The sequence below is a fragment of the Triticum aestivum genome, chromosome 6D (assembly GCF_018294505.1).
Source record: "Triticum aestivum cultivar Chinese Spring chromosome 6D, IWGSC CS RefSeq v2.1, whole genome shotgun sequence".
NCBI classification, from domain to species: domain Eukaryota; kingdom Viridiplantae; phylum Streptophyta; class Magnoliopsida; order Poales; family Poaceae; genus Triticum; species Triticum aestivum.
In genome coordinates, this window is record NC_057811.1 from 360,220,532 (window position 1) to 360,236,813 (window position 16,282).

General features: G+C 45.1%; 1 protein-coding gene across 1 annotated transcript; it reads right to left on the reverse strand.

The window, feature by feature from the left end:
- Window positions 1-14,069: 14,069 nt before the first annotated feature.
- On the reverse strand, window positions 14,070-15,355 carry LOC123141645 (uncharacterized). Its single transcript, XM_044560735.1, has 2 exons — window positions 14,767-15,355; window positions 14,070-14,546 (listed from the first exon to the last, which is right to left on the reverse strand). Exons 1-2 carry the CDS (start codon window positions 15,352-15,354, stop codon window positions 14,271-14,273), a joined length of 864 nt encoding a protein of 287 aa, XP_044416670.1. The 5' UTR covers window position 15,355; the 3' UTR covers window positions 14,070-14,270.
- Between the last annotated feature and the right edge of the window lie 927 nt (window positions 15,356-16,282).

A 16,282-nucleotide genomic window follows, 5' to 3' on the forward strand; every position in this document is an offset into this window, starting at 1 on the left:
AACTTTGACACTAATCCGGATGACTCTGAGTAGTAAACCGGATTCGTATAGTAGAGCAGTTATTTGAAATGGCTCCAAGTAGCGCGTGGTAGCATCCACAAGATGACATAGATATTCGTAAAGCACACACGGATCTGAAAGGTTCAGACCCGTTGACTAATAACCTCTCTCACAAGCATAACATGATCAAACCAGAACTCATTGAGTGTTAATCACATAGTGATGTGAACTAGATTGTTGACTCTAGTAAACTCTTTGGATGTTGGTCACATGGTGATGTGACCTGTGAGTGTTAATCACATGGTGATGTGAACTAGATTATTGACTCTAGTGCAAGTGGGAGACTGTTGGAAATATGCCCTAGAGGCAATAATAAATTGGTTATTATTATATTTCCTTGTTCATGATAATCGTTTATTATCCATGCTAGAATTGTATTGATAGGAAACTCAGATACATGTGTGGATACATAGACAACACCATGTCCCTAGTAAGCCTCTAGTTGACTAGCTCGTTGATCAATAGATGGTTACGGTTTCCTGACCATGGACATTGGATGTCGTTGATAACGGGATCACATCATTAGGAGAATGATGTGATGGACAAGACCCAATCCTAAGCCTAGCACAAGATCGTGTAGTTCGTTTGCTAAGAGCTTTTCTAATGTCAAGTATCATTTCCTTAGACCATGAGATTGTGCAACTCCCGGATACCGTAGGAATGCTTTGGGTGTACCAAACGTCACAACGTAACTGGGTGGCTATAAAGGTGCACTACAGGTATCTCCGAAAGTGTCTGTTGGGTTGGCACGAATCGAGACTGGGATTTGTCACTCCGTGTAAACGGAGAGGTATCTCTGGGCCCACTCGGTAGGACATCATCATAATGTGCACAATGTGACCAAGGAGTTGATCACGGGATGATGTGTTATGGAACGAGTAAAGATACTTGCCGGTAACGAGATTGAACAAGGTATCGGGATACCGACGATCGAATCTCGGGCAAGTAACATACCGATAGACAAAGGGAATTATATACGGGATTGATTGAATCCTCGACATCGTGGTTCATCCGATGAGATCATCGAGGAGCATGCGGGAGCCAACATGGGTATCCAGATCCCGCTGTTGGTTATTGACCGGAGAGTCGTCTCGGTCATGTCTGCATGGTTCCCGAACCCGTAGGGTCTACACACTTAAGGTTCGGTGACGCTAGGGTTGTAGAGATATTAGTATGCGGTAACCCGAAAGTTGTTCGGAGTCCCGGATGAGATCCCGGACGTCACGAGGAGTTCCAGAATGGTCCAGAGGTAAAGATTTATATATGGGAAGTCTTATTTTGGTCGCCGGAAAAGTTTCGCGCATTACCGGTATTGTACCGGGAGTGCCGAAAGGGGTCCGGGGGTCCACCAAGGGGTCCACATGCCCCGGGGGGCACATGGGCTGTGGGGTGTGCGCCTTGGCCTATATGGGCCAAGGGAACCAGCCCCAAGAGGCCCATGCGCCAAGAGATAAGATAAAGGGAGAGTCCTAAAGGGGGAAGGCACCTCCGAGGTGCCTTGGGGAGGATGGACTCCTCCCTGGCCGCACCCTTCCTTGGAGGAAGGGCCAAGGCTGTGCCCCCCCTCCCTTGGCCCTATATATAGTGGGGGGAGGGAGGGCAGCAATACCCAAGCCCTGGCGCCTCCCTCTCCCTCCCGTGACACATCTCCCTCCTCCCGCAGCGCTTGGCGAAGCCCTGTTGGAATCCCGCTACTTCCACCACCACGCCGTCGTGCTGCTGGATCTCCATCAACCTCTCCTCCCCCCTTGCTGGATCAAGAAGGAGGAGACGTCGCTGCTCCGTACGTGTGTTGAACACGGAGGTGCCGTCCGTTCGGCGCTAGGATCATCGGTGATTTGGATCACGACGAGTACGACTCCATCAACCCCGTTCTCTTGAACGCTTCCGCTCGCGATCTACAAGGGTATGTAGATGCACTCCTTCCCTCTCGTTGCTAGTAAACTCCATAGATTGATCTTGGTGATGCGTAGAAAATTTTGAATTTCTGCTACGTTCCCCAACACTCTGGAGGTGGCTTTCGGAGACGAGCATGACTCGACATCAGAAACATTGACCTTTAAAGTGGTGAAAATCAAAAGCTCGTATCATGCCCTGTTTGGACAGACAACTTATGCTAAGTTTATGGCACGGCCTTGTTATGTCTATCTGCAGCTCAAGATGCTGGGTCACAAGGGAACTATAACAGTGCATGGGAGCTGCAAGATCGCTTTGGAGTGTGAAGAAGGTGATGCGGCTTACGCTGAGTCGGTTTGTGCAACAGAAGAGTTGAAGTTTTACAAAGACAATGTTGATCCGGCAGATATGACTTCATTGAAAAAACCAACTACAGAGCATGATCCGGCCCTGAAGTTTAAATCGGCTGATGAGACTAAGCTTGTTGATTTCGTGCCTGGCGATTCGTCCAAGCAGTTTAGCATCAGCGCTAACTTGGATCCAAAATAGGAAAGCGCGCTCATCGAGTTCATCCGTGAGAATTGGGACATCTTTGCGTGGAAGCCTTCTGCATGCCAGGTGTAGCGAGAGAACTCGCTGAGCACACTCTCAATATTGATCCCAAGTATAAACCGGTCAAGCAATTTCTTCGCCGGTTCAATGAAGAAAGACGCAAGGCTATTGGAGAAGAAGTTGCCAGGCTCTTGGCGGCTGGGTTTATCATCGAAGTGTTTCATCCTGAGTGGTTGGCTAATCCGGTGCTGGTGCTCAAGAAGAACGCCACTTGGCGTATGTGTGTGGACTACACAGATCTCAACAAAGCTTGTCCAGCAAATCCTTTTGCCCTCCCTCGTATTGATCAAATCATTGATGCCACAGCGGGTTGCGAGCGTTTGAGCTTTCTAGATGCGTATTCTGGTTACCATCAGATCAAAATGGCAGTTAAGGACCAAGAGAAGACAACCTTCATAACTCCCTTTGGAGCCTTCTGCTATGTATCTATGCCTTTTGGGCTCAAGAGTGCCCAGGCGACTTATCAGCGGTGTGTGCAGAATTGTCTTCATGATCAGATCGGCCGCAATGTTCATGCGTATGTAGATGATATTGTGGTGAATCAAGGAAGGAGGAGACATTGATTGATGACTTGAAGGAGACCTTTGATAACCTCCGGGTTTATAAAATGATGCTTAATCTGGCCAAGTGTGTTTTTGGTGTACCGGCAGGCAAGCTCTTGGGCTTTTTGGTGTCTAACAGGGGCATTGAAGCTAATTCGGAAAAGATCAAAGCCATCACCTCTTTGGCCAAACCGAAGTGTATCAATGATGTTCAACGCCTGGTAGGCCGGATTGCCGCGTTGAGCCGGTTTATCTGTCGCCTTGGCGAGAAGGCCATCCCTTTGTATCAGATGCTGAAGAAAACGGATAACTTTGTCTGGAGTGACGCCGCTAATGAAGCATTTGAGGACTTAAAGCGGCAGCTGGCTAATCCGCCGGTTCTCGCTGCTCCGGTTGACAAAGAGCCATTGTTGCTATATGTGGCAGCTAACGCCAGGGCTGTTAGCGTGGCTATTGTGGTGGAGCGCAAGGAGGCCGGGAAAGAGTATCTAATCCGCCGGTTCTCGCTGCTCCGGTTGACAAAGAGCCATTGTTGCTATATGTGGCAGCTAACACCAGGGCTGTTAGCGTGGCTATTGTGGTGGAGCGCAAGGAGGCCGGCAAAGAGTATCCTGTTCAACGGCCGGTTTATTATATCAGTGAGGTACTTATTGAGTCCAAGCAAAGGTACCCACATTGGCAGAAGCTGGTGTATGGAGTTTTCATGGCAAGCCGGAAGCTTAAGCAATATTTCCAAGGTCATCCCATCATTGTGGTCAGTTCTGCTCCTTTGGGGGATATAATCCAGAACAGGGAAGCAACTGGACGGATTGCTAAGTGGGCTATTGAGCTTGGGCCTCACGGGTTAAAATATATGCCCAGGACGGCGATCAAATCTCAGGCACTTGTGGATTTCATTAATGATTGGACAGAACTACAGGCGCCAGAAGAGAAGCCGGATCATACTTATTGGACTATTCATTTTGATGGGTCCAGGCAATTGGAGGGCTCGGGGGCTGGAGTCGTATTAACTTCCCCATGAGGTGATTTTGTTATGTTCTCCGTTTAATGTTCCCTTGCACTAACAATGCAGCTGAATATGAGGCTTCACTCCATGGTCTTCGGATGGCTAAAGAGATGAATCTCAGCCGAGTAAAGTGCTTTGGTGATTTGGACCTGGTGGCTCAACAAGTGTCCGGCACTTGGGACTCCAAGGACCCACTCATGGCAGCATATCGTCGTGAGGTGGATATTGTTGCGGGTCACTTCAAAGGTTATCAAGTGGATCATGTGGACCGGCGGAAGAATGAAGCGGCAGACGCTTTAAGCCGTTTGGGTTCCCAACATAAACCGGTTCCACCTAATGCCTTCCTGGATGTGCTACATAATCCGTCCGTTAAGCTCCCTGGCGAAGAGGATTTGGTTGTTCCTGATCCGGAGGCTCAGTTGGTGGCGGCTCTTCATGTTATTCCGGATTGGACGGTTCCATATTTGGCGTATATGAACCGGGGCGAGTTACCAGAAGACGAAACGTCGGCCACGCAGATTATCCGGCGGTCCAAGTCCATGACAATCATCAATGGAGAGTTACATCATTGCAGTGTGACAGGGGCGTTTCAACGCTATGTATCCCCTGAAGAAGGCCGTGAAATTTTGCGTGAGATCCACGAAGGAGATTGTGGTCACCACGCCGGTTCAAAATCGCTGGTGGCCAAGGCGTTTCGTCACGGTTTCTATTGGTTGACGGCTCATGCTGATGCCGAGGACTTAGTCAAAAGGTGTGATGGCTGTCAAAAGTTCTCACGACGGGCTCATGTACCGGCTCAAGAGTTGAGGATGATTCCAATTACTTGGCCGTTTGCGACTTGGGGGCTCAATATGGTTGGACCCTTTAAGAGATCCAAGGATAAGAAGACCCACCATTTGGTGGCGGTTGATAAGTTCACCAAGTGGGTGGAGGCAGAGCCAGTCAGTAAGTGTGATGCAGCTACGGCGGTTCAATTCATCAAAAGGGTGATTTTCCGGTTTGGTTTTCCACACAGCATTATAACAGATAATGGTACCAATCTGTCCAAGGGTTCCATGAAGGAGTTCTGTCAACGTGAGCACATCCGGCTTGACGTATCATCAGTGGCTCACCCCCAGTCCAATGGTCAAGCGGAAAGGGCCAACCAAGAGATCTTGAGAGGCATCAAACCCCGGCTTATGGTTCCTTTGCAACGGACGCCGGGTTGTTGGGTTGAGGAGTTACCTTCTGTGTTATGGAGCATTAATACCACACCCAACAGATCGACGGGGAACCCAGTTGCATTCATAGACTTGCTTGGCCATTGCAATCAGAAGCTGAAACATGATTATTGCCGGTTTAAGATTCACAGTGGACAACTATAAAGCGGTACAAGGATGTAAGCATATTGTTAAACCGGGGTTTGTTATTGGTAAACCGGAGTCTGACAATGGAGATAGTACAATGACGAATGCATTGGCGGTTCAACAGGGGACTAATGGTATCTACTGGGTCATCATTTTTCTATGAGGTTAAACCGCCTAATCTGGTATTGAAGGTATATGTCTAAAGGTGCGTAAGTGAAGGAAAAACAAGTTTCACAGCTTGGCATGGTAATTTCAGATCTACCGTGCGTTGGAAAATCAAAATATATTCTGACCTAATTTCAAGCATTTGAAGAGTTCAGCAAGTTCAGATGAGTTTTATATAAAGCAGATGCTCTAACAAGGAAAAAGGAGTTTAAAATACAAGGGCATTGGAAAATATCAGATCTGACTAGTTATTGGTATTACTGGAGAGGGATAAGGAAGAACAGTGCCAAGAACTTTGAAGAACTATGACGAACACTGAACCCTAATGGCGGATCTGGAATAAGGAGAAGAGGAACTTACTGTTGCTGAGGAAGCAGCGGAGGATCGTCGCGTGTCTCTGGTACGGTCAGGTTGATGCAGCGGCCGTTGTTGAGGCAGAGGCGAAGGACGATGGCGGCGGCAGAGCTCTAAGGTCGGTCAGTGCGAGGAAGAAGATGAAGCGAAGAGGCACGAGGGGGAAAAGTGAAAGGGACCCCTCGGCCTATTTATAAGGTGAATGGATAAAGGGCGGGCGCGAGAACCGAGGAGCCCAAAAAATGGGATATGTGACAGCTCTGATGCCTCGATTGTCGGAGGCCCATTAATGAAGGTGGGTTATACACAGTTTTTAATAATAGATGATGTCATGGAGATTTATCATGGTCCTGGAAGGTGACGTCACGGCGGTTTACAAGACTATGTGAAGGTGCTGAAGAAGAAATTTTCTTAAGTATTGAGGATTGACATGAACCAGTTCAAATCAATCTGGGGCCTAATGTTGGGGATATTACCACTGGGCGTAAACCGGCCAGGAGAGGCCGGGTTAACCCCATAGTGGTTCACTATACCTGAAGCCCATGAAGATAAAGACGGTGACGCTTTATGAAGGCCCAGGGCCCAAAGCCGGTTTAAGGCCTGTAGACATAAACCGGTATGGATATGTAAACTTGTGTTGTAAGATAGAAAGAGCAGAGACCGAGCCGGACACGTTTATGAGCCGGCCTCGGGATTCTGTAAACCGACGGGCGTCAACCCGTGTATATAAGGGGACGACCCGACGGTAGTTCAGGACAACAGACAACAACTCGAGACTCAGGCAAAGCGTATTCGCTCCCTGGTCATCGAAACCCTAGCAATTACACAACAACTGGATTAGGATTTTACCTTCACCATAAGGGGCCGAACCAGTATAAACTCTCTGCGTCCCTTGTCCGCTTTAACCCCTTTAAGCTAACCCGTAGTGATGGCTCCACGACTAAGTCCTTTCCTTAGGACATCTGCCGTGACAAAACCACGACACTCCTCATCCAAAGCATCGAGTGTGTTTTGACGTGCTATTTCATTATCAGCTTCAACATAGGCCGCCACACGAGGCGAGTCATGAAGGATATCACTTGGAAGAACTGCCTCTGCACCATAGACCATGAAGAAAGGCGTATAGCCCGTTGACCTGTTGGGGGTGGTATTGATACTACAGGGTACTGAAGGTAACACCTCAACCCAACAACCCGGCATTCGCTTCAAAGGAACCATAAGCCGAGGTTTTATACCTCTTAAAGTTTCTTGGTTAGCCCTCTCAGCTTGACCATTAGACTGCAGATGAGCCATAGAAGAAACATCAAGACGAATATGCTCTCATTGACAGAACTCCTTCATAGCACCCTTAGACAAATTAGTGCCATTATCAGTACTGATACTGTGAGGGTAACCAAAACGAAAGATCAGCTTTTTAACAAACTGGACTGCAGTCGCCGCATCACACTTGCTGACCGGCTCTGCTTCAACCCACTTGGTAAATTTGTCAACCGCCACCAAGAGGTGGGTTTTCTTATCTTTAGACCTCTTGAAAGGTCCCACCATATCAAGCCCCCAGACTGCAAACGGCCAAGTAATTGGAATCATCCTCAACTCTTGAGCCGGCACATGAACCCGTCGAGAAAACTTCTGACAACCATCACATTTACTGACGATATCCTCGGCATCAGCATGAGCCGTCAATCAATAAAACCCATGGCGAAAAGCTTTGGCAACTAAAGATTTTGAGCCAGCGTGATGACCACAATCGCCTTCATGAATCTCACGCAAAATCTCACGGCCCTCTTCGGGAGAAACACAATGCTGGAACATGCCTGTTACGCTACATCGGTGTAACTCGCCATTGATGATAGTCATAGACTTAGACCGTCGGGTTATCTGCCTGGCCAAAGTTTCATCCTCAGGTAACTCGCCCGGGGTCATATACACTGTGACTTGGCCTCCAACGAAGCCCGCTCCTACCCCAGGTGTGTTAAAAAGATTCCGTCCCTCAAACTGTGAAGGTAAGCGGTTGTGGTGCCTCCTTCGAAGAACAGCATTGGACGCGTTCTGATCCAGGCTCAAACGAAAAGCCTATGCTCTTATACGCTGTGACTCAGCCTCCAACGAAACCTGCTCTGTCGCCATCCTGGCAATTTTTGCATTAAGATCCTCTTGGGCCTTGGCCACCTCGTCTCGCACCTTTGCAACCTCTGCATTATGTTGTGCTTGATTCGTCGGAGTTACCTCTGCGGCTAACAGAGCTGCCAAAGCATCCAAGAGCTCAGACAAGACTTGAGCCGGCGGCCGTACTGAGCCGCTCACCCCAGCTGTCGTAGCAGCAGTTGAACCGAATGTCATAGCCGCGGTCGTCGACGAATTTAGCATTGGCTGCATACCAGCCATAAAATTAACAGCCCTGCTCGGCGGCTCGTAGGGATCCGAAATACTATCACCATTGAAATAGCCCCCAAGCCTGCCATCTTGAAGCTGATAGATTGACTCGATTTCTCCAGTCGAGTACTCATCACCTGAATAGATGGTCCTCTCTCCACCAAATGCAGAACCTTCCTCAAGATCCGCCCCATGAACAAAGCCCACAAAGGCGTGCTTCTAGCCGGGTTGACCCATGGCGGGTCGCGCGCGTTGAGCCGTCTCGATGATGTTGGTGCACGCATCTGGCTCGGGCTCTTATTCGCCAATTTTGCCGATGAAGACGTGAATTCCGCCAAAGGGGACCCGGTACCCGTACTCTATTGAGTTGGCCTCGGGGCCCCAACCAGCATCGTCGATGTAGATCTTGCCGCAACGACTCTTGGTCATCCGGCCTACGGCGTACCCCTTGATCCCTGAGAAATTGCCTTTCAAGAACTTGAAACCACCGTGCTCTAGCTCCACGGTGGGCACCAACTGTCGTGGACTTAACACGGCAGATGCCCTTGTGAAAGGACTTAGGTGTGGAGCCATCGCAACGTAGGTTAGCTCAAAAGGGTTGAACGGGACAAAGGACACGAGGTTTACCCAGGTTCGGCCCCTCTCAACGAGGTAAAAGCCTACTCCTGCTCTTGTTTCGTATTGCTTGGGTATCGATTACAAGGGAGCGATTACGCTTGACCTAGCTATCGACTAGTTGTTTCTTAAGTTAACTCGCCGCCGGGTCTCACCTTTATATACAGGTCGAGGCCCCAGGGCTTACAAGAGTCCGAGCCGGATCACACAACGTGACCGGCTTGGTTTCTAAGCCGCCTTGCCTTACTAGGCAAGTCATCATCGCGCGGCGCATACTTCCGGGTCTTGGTCCATCACCAAACCTGCCTCTTAAGCCGCCACCTTCCTGCTTCATCTTTTGGGCCCTCTTGGGCCTTCTTCATATTAAGTCAATAACGGTGTAACTCGGCCCCTCCTGGGCGGGCCACACCTCAGGGTTATATCCCCAACGTAAAGGAATGGAGGAAGTATTATATTATTAACATACATAAGGAAAACAAGCATCGACAACAAGAAAGAGGCAAGGTGATGTTAGGATTTGGTACCTATGCTCACGCTAACAAAACGCTTTATTTCATACTCACATTTATGTGACCTATGGATTGAAACTGTAGTTAGGCTTTTTTCAACTTGGTACAAACGCAAACGCTCATACATACTCACATAAACTCACTGCTATGAATGCATCCACACACTCTCAACTTCTATGAATACCTCCGAGATATTGAGCCAACACATCATCTTGAGATTGACAAAGTCGCCACGCACACCTTCGTAGTCGACGGAAACGTCTTTCTCACTGAACGCACATCGTGAGAAGATCTGAAATTAATTCAGAAAATGTGAGCACCGGTGTCTAAGTCTACGGCTTGAACTCCGTTAGGCTAGGAATACCACTCCCCTCCTTACCATCCAACCACAAGTTGGTTCGCCTGCATTTAGGCTTCCTCCTTTTTGCTTCGTCATTAAAAGGACGAATAGTTTACATGTCATGTTTCTTTTTTTATTTAATTTCAGTTTTAATTCTACTACTACTAACATTAATGATATTTTAATTATCAATTAGATCAATAAATCTTATCCATCTATCTATTAATACACCATGCTCCCTAATTTTTAAGGTCCCATAGTCGATTGAGGTCTTCAATTTAAAATTGGGTCACCCAATTTCGAGCGGATCAACAATATTTTTTCTTTCAATTCTTTATACTCCCTAATTTTTAAAACCTCACAGGCAGTTGAGGTCTCCGATTTAGAATTGGGTCACCCGATTTTGACAGAATCATCATTTTTTTCCTTTCAATTCTTTATGCTTCCTAATCTAGTATACATAAGAAGTTGATCCCCACTATCCTATTTATCTCAACATGCACATATGCCACCTCACCACACATACCATCACATCAAATAATTTTCCATGTTTCTTAATTGCATGTTCACCCAACTAGCATACTTAATGCACATGCAGTCGTGCATGCATGGAAAAATGTCTACCTCAATACACAAGCATGCATAAAAAAAGTACACTACACAATAATCACATGATATTATTAATTCAATTTTTATGCTCAATACAACCAATCTTATTAGAATATATTGCAACCAGTTCCCGCCGCAACGCGTGGGGTATCATCTATCTTTTAAAGCCTCATAGTTGATTGAGGTCTTCAATTTAGGATTGGGTTACCCGATTTTAAATGGGTCAACAATATATTCAATTTTAAATTTGGTTCACAATTTTCACCGGATCAACAATATCAATCCCGCGCACCCTCTCACCACCCAGAAGTATACATAAGAAGTTGATCCCCACTATCCTGTTTATCTCAACATGCACATACACCACCTCACCACACATGCCATCTCATCAATTATTGATCTTCTTAATTGCATGTCCACCCAACTAGCATACGTAATGCACATGCAATCGTGCATGCATGAAAAAATGTCTACCTCAATACACAACCATGCATGAAAAAAAAATTACACTATACAATAATCACATGATATTATTAATCCAATATATATGCTCCATACAACCAATCCCATTAGAATATATTGCAACCAGTTCCCGCCGCAACGCGCGGGGCATCATCTATTTTTTAAAGCCTCATAGTCAATTGAGATCTCCAATTTAGAATTGGGTCACCTGATTTTAACTGGGTCAACAATATATTCAATATTAAATTTGGTTCACAATTTTGACCAGGTCAATAATATCAATCTCGTGCACCCTCTCACCACCTGGAAAAACGAAAGCCAATATGTGATATTGTAGCACCAATATAATACATGCAGTCAATGACACGTAATTTTTTTCCCACATAAGTATGGATTGATTATCAGATAACACATAATCATACTGTGAAAGGCCCACCAAAAACCATATTATAAATAAAAAGAAAACACACTTCATCATCTCACCTACTTGCCAAACCAAATACTCCGCCAGTTTCAAAATATAAGGTATATTGATTTGGAAAGTCAAATTTATTTAATTTTGACCAAGTTTAGAGCCAAAAACATCGTCATCCACAATACTAAATAAACAAAATATGAAAATTCATTTCATGATGAATCTAATGATACCGATTTGATGTTGTGGATACTGATATATTTTTCTATAAATTTAGTCAAAATTAAAGAGGTTTGACTTTTCAGAAAACTAATACACCTTATTTTTTGAAAAGGGGTGGTACAAAAAAATATGAAAACCAAATAACATCAACAACGGCACAAAGCACCCAACCCTTTTAGTAAATTCACTAAGCTCCCTAGGCATTGGAGCTCCCTCAATCGATTGAGGTAAGCAATTGTGTAGTAGCCCGATTTTGACTAGTAGGGCGTTGCTATCTAACACTTCCCTAGGCATTGGAGCTCCCTCACTCGATTGAGGCTAGCAATTGCGTGGTAGCCTAATTTTGACTGGTAGTGCGCTGCTATCTAAACACTTCACAGGGCATTAGATTCTCGGTAGTCCTTGCTTCCTTCTCAGACGATCTCATACGTTCATTTTCTTGCAGGAGGAGGGCTAAAACCCGTCGCCCACAGTCGAAGACCCATGTGACAATTCTTTTAATTATATTCCGAAGAATCACTGTCTGGAGAAATTATGGGAAGTATGGTTCCCAGTTGACCGGGAAATTATGGGAACTATGAGAAACATGAACTCATGCTAATTTGAAATCACATTGTATGGTTTGTGATATGTTTGTAGGATTCTTTAGGTGGCTTCATACATTGGATTGCAGGTCTCATCACGGTGTACATGACTCCCTTTGTGGTGTTCATCTTGACCCATCTGATCTGGAAGACTGAAATTGCTTGGATATTTTGAGCAAAATGTTGAACTGGGAAATTCAGTGTCCCTCACATCGATTGATGACTTTATTCCAACATCAACGTTAGTTGAGGAGGAAAGAATTTTACAGTATTTGTCCTTAAAAACTCTATGGTACATGATTCTTAATGGTTCCTTATGTTGACAAATGTTTATATGTTTAGTCATTGCATACGTCGTAGGTTCTTCACAAAGTATGCAGAGCATACTATGTACTCCATGTGCTAGGATATATTTTTTGTACATAGAATAGTTTTGTTGCATTCTTTTTCCTGTCAATAAATAACAATGTACAAAGTGCATGAAAATTATTTATTTTCTCCAATTTATCTTGTTGCATCTTTTGTTATGTATGAAATAAATTTTGGTATGTGGCACTAGACTGACATTGTTTCTTAGATATACTAACTTATTGGTATATTGTGGATTGTATTTTCATTCATTGTCTATTAAGTGGCAAGATGGCATTATTAGCAAATATAATGAGAAAAGAGTTCATGCACAATGACAATAATAAAATAGTGCAACAAAGCGTGTGTTTTTTTCCTTCTAATACATATGTAAGTGCCATGTCTTTTTTCAGGAAGTTTGTCCGTTTTACTAAGTGAAAACATCTATGGTGCCACCTACTTGTTGTCTTCTCATGTGTTTGTTTCTTCAAACTTATAATTTTTAATTTGTAGTCTTTAAGTGGATTCAAAATCCACACTGACTTTAAGGACTACCATTAATGAATTTATTTCAATATCTTAAGTCAAATCCCCAATATTTCTAAAAACTCGTTCATCTGTTTTTCAACCTTCACGCTGCCTTTGGACATTTTTGTCCAGTATTACTGCTACATGCAGAATAATATTGAGGGGAAGTGTGCTTCTCCATGTTCCCATATTGCTTCCATCATATTTGGCAAAAATTACCCATATGAGTGGGGCTCAAGGGGCCCATGTTGGATCTATCGACTTCCAAAATCTTGCTACCCTTTGTTTCCCTGAAACAAGCTACATGACTACAATAAACGGAGGTCTCTGTGACGGATTGAGGCATGAGACCAAACGGTGGGCAAGTGGCAATCGACCAAGACTACTACAAATAGGCGTCCACCCAACAAAGAGAGAGACATAATATTAAGCTTCGCCAAGATCTTCGAAAATCCTAGCTTCAGGCGATTAGCACAATCAATAGATTCATCTAGACACCCTGTCTAGATCATCCACCCCTAACTCGACAAGTTACTTCCAACTCCCCGAGCGCATCTTGTACAAACCTAAGGTTCCATCTTTCACAGAGTATTAATTCTCCCCATCATCCCTTTGTCAAACCTTCCATCTTCCACCGATGGATTTTCATTCTCTTCTGGTTTTCATCAAACCAATCTTCCGTAACCCCCAAAACCAGATATAAAAAAACCCAAAACCAGATTAAACTATGGTATAGCAATAAATTCATGGTCCGCAAATAACGTTTTCTTATGGTAAACCTGGTACCGGTTAGACATCTTTGGCAAGCCAATAAATATCAATAAATTCACGACCCAGAAGCTAATACATATCGATCAATCTCTTGTAGTATTTGGTAACCCAATAAAGCAGATTAATCATTGGCACATACCTTTTTTTAGAAACATACCTAGTTTAAGAAACAGTTGCAAAATTTGTACTTCATGGTAACCAAAACATAATCTTATTTTGTCTATTTGCTTTGCATCAAGATTTATCCCGTACAGTCCTTTTATTGTGTTAAAAATATTTGATCTCCATGGTAACGCACAGGCACATATCTAGTTAGTTTTAAGGAAAATGGTAGATAAATCACGACTAGGTGCAAAATATGTGTTCTCCGTTACAACGCACATGTAAAAATTTATATACAAGAACTTAGATTATGCGTATAATTAATTATTCGCCGAGCAACAAGGACTCGAGGATCTTCCTTTGTGTGATTTAGGTGTTTCACGAAATTTGTAGAGCACGAAACAGGCACGATCAGGTGGCGCTGGCGATGGAGATGGTGGCGTTCAAATAAGCAATGCACTCGGTTGGCAGGTTGAGGAAGGTGTTCATGAATACGTCATCGATGGGGTCGAGGACGGCCACCCCGACCAGCTTGCATCTCCCTCCACCGTCCAATCTTTCGCCAGTTCCACGTCTTATGGCTCCACTGGACTCCTCAGACGTCAGTGTTGTGTCGACAAACAACGGCGGAGCTTGGTAGATGCTCCCAACCGAGAAACAGAACCTCGACCTGAACTTCAGCTCGACCTGAAACGTGCGTACGCATGGATAGTTCATGATCATTTTCTGTGACCATTTAAATTCCAAGCAGGAACTTGTTCTAAATAAATACCCTGATCACAGGCAAGACTACCAAATCTCTCGGTCGTCGCTCCAGAAAAAGTAATCTCTTATCTGGGCTGATAAGTGGTAACAACACGTGGACGCAGGACGGCAGGATGCAGAGAGGAGGTAGTGCAAAGCTTACCTGGCCAGTCGTCCGATCGATGCTCCCGCGCAGAGCCTCGGGCAAGATGTCGATCTTGAGGAACGGCGGCAGCGGCAGTCCTAGGAACCTAGTGGTGGCGCCGGACATCGCCGGGATGTACAGGCTCGACACGTCAAAATCGACGAGCACCGTGCCATCCGCCTCCGCCGTGCCGCTCGCGCCACGCCCGGCGCCCACCCCGCGGCCGCCCTGTGCATTGTAAGCGAAGTCCGGGTACCGGGAGATGCCGAGCCGGCAGCCGTCGCGCGTCAGGAACTCGACGCTGATCGTGTCGGCATCGGGCCGAGCCCGCGGCGCCGCGACGGTGGGCGCAGGTTGCTGCTCGCCTTGGCCGGTGGATGCTGCCGAGACCGCGTGCTTGTCGCTGCGTCGCGAATGTAAAGGTCTCGGCCGTGAGCCGGAGGCGCATGGTTTCCTGGGATTGGCGAGTTTTTGCAGGGCTGGGCCTGGGAGGCTCCACGAGGAGGTGTTGATACCGCCCAGCCTTGCCATTTGGAGTCCGCGCCGCTGCAACGACGAAGAAGAGGGACCAGGTGCGGCTTGCAGTTGTGGCTGTGCGATGGACATCGGAAACCTTATCTCTTAGGCTCTGTTTGGATGCAAAGTATATGTAAAACTGTAGTATTCGAAATCCACAGTTTCTAAACCTCTGGCTGTAACATCACAGTTTGTGAGAACCATTGTATTTTACAGTGTTTGCAAAACCATGAGACGTTTGGCACATGCATTATTTACCAGAGTATTTCGGTTAGACATACTATTTGTTCTTTTGGAGAAAGAAGGTAGTAAAATCATCATAGAAATGTATATATATTTTACTCCCTCCGTTTCTTTATATAATATGTATTATTACTATTTTCATAATAAAATTTTATAATATAAGGTGCATTTCTTGTAATTTGTTTTCCAGCCCTTCAGAAAAAACGGAAGTCTCCCCCTTCTGATTGCTCGTATCTCTCCTTCTAGAAAAAAAGGGCGATATATTTTTCTCGATTGCATGTATCTCTTTCTTTTCTAAGCTAATTGATTACCTGTCGCTAACTAACGAATTGGCTAAGGATAATTTCGTCCTAAAATTCTCTACAATTTCATGCCTTGATCGCCATGATGAAAAATTACACCTTACATAAAGAAACGAAGGGAGTATATAACAGCTAGATTTGTGTGTCACATTGGCTAGGCTAAATTGGATATTGGTATCGTACAGAATCGCGTGAGTTTGCTGCTAGCCGCTGATACAACAAAATTTGTGCACATATTATACACTAATAAGTATGATGTAGATCGGCCAAAATAGATGAAGAGGGTGAGACCTTTCTCGGTTTTAAAAAAAAACAGGTCAGGAGTTTTTCTTTTAATACTTCAAAAAAACTAAAATTTTGGTAAAACCACAATTTACAAGACTATGATTTTTTTTTACCCAAACACGTCAAAGTATTTTAAACTAAAGTTTTTCTAGAAACCATAGTACTCCATCTGTTCTTTTATGTAATGT

Excerpts from the sequence above, each read along its gene's own strand:
- LOC123141645 (XM_044560735.1), bottom strand. The coding sequence starts at position 15,354 with ATGTCCATCGCACAGCCACAACTGCAAGCCGCACCTGGTCCCTCTTCT. Across the intron at positions 14,547-14,766 it reads TCGATCGGACGACTGGCCAG|GTCGAGCTGAAGTTCAGGTC; the intron begins GTAAGCTTTGCA and ends CGCACGTTTCAG.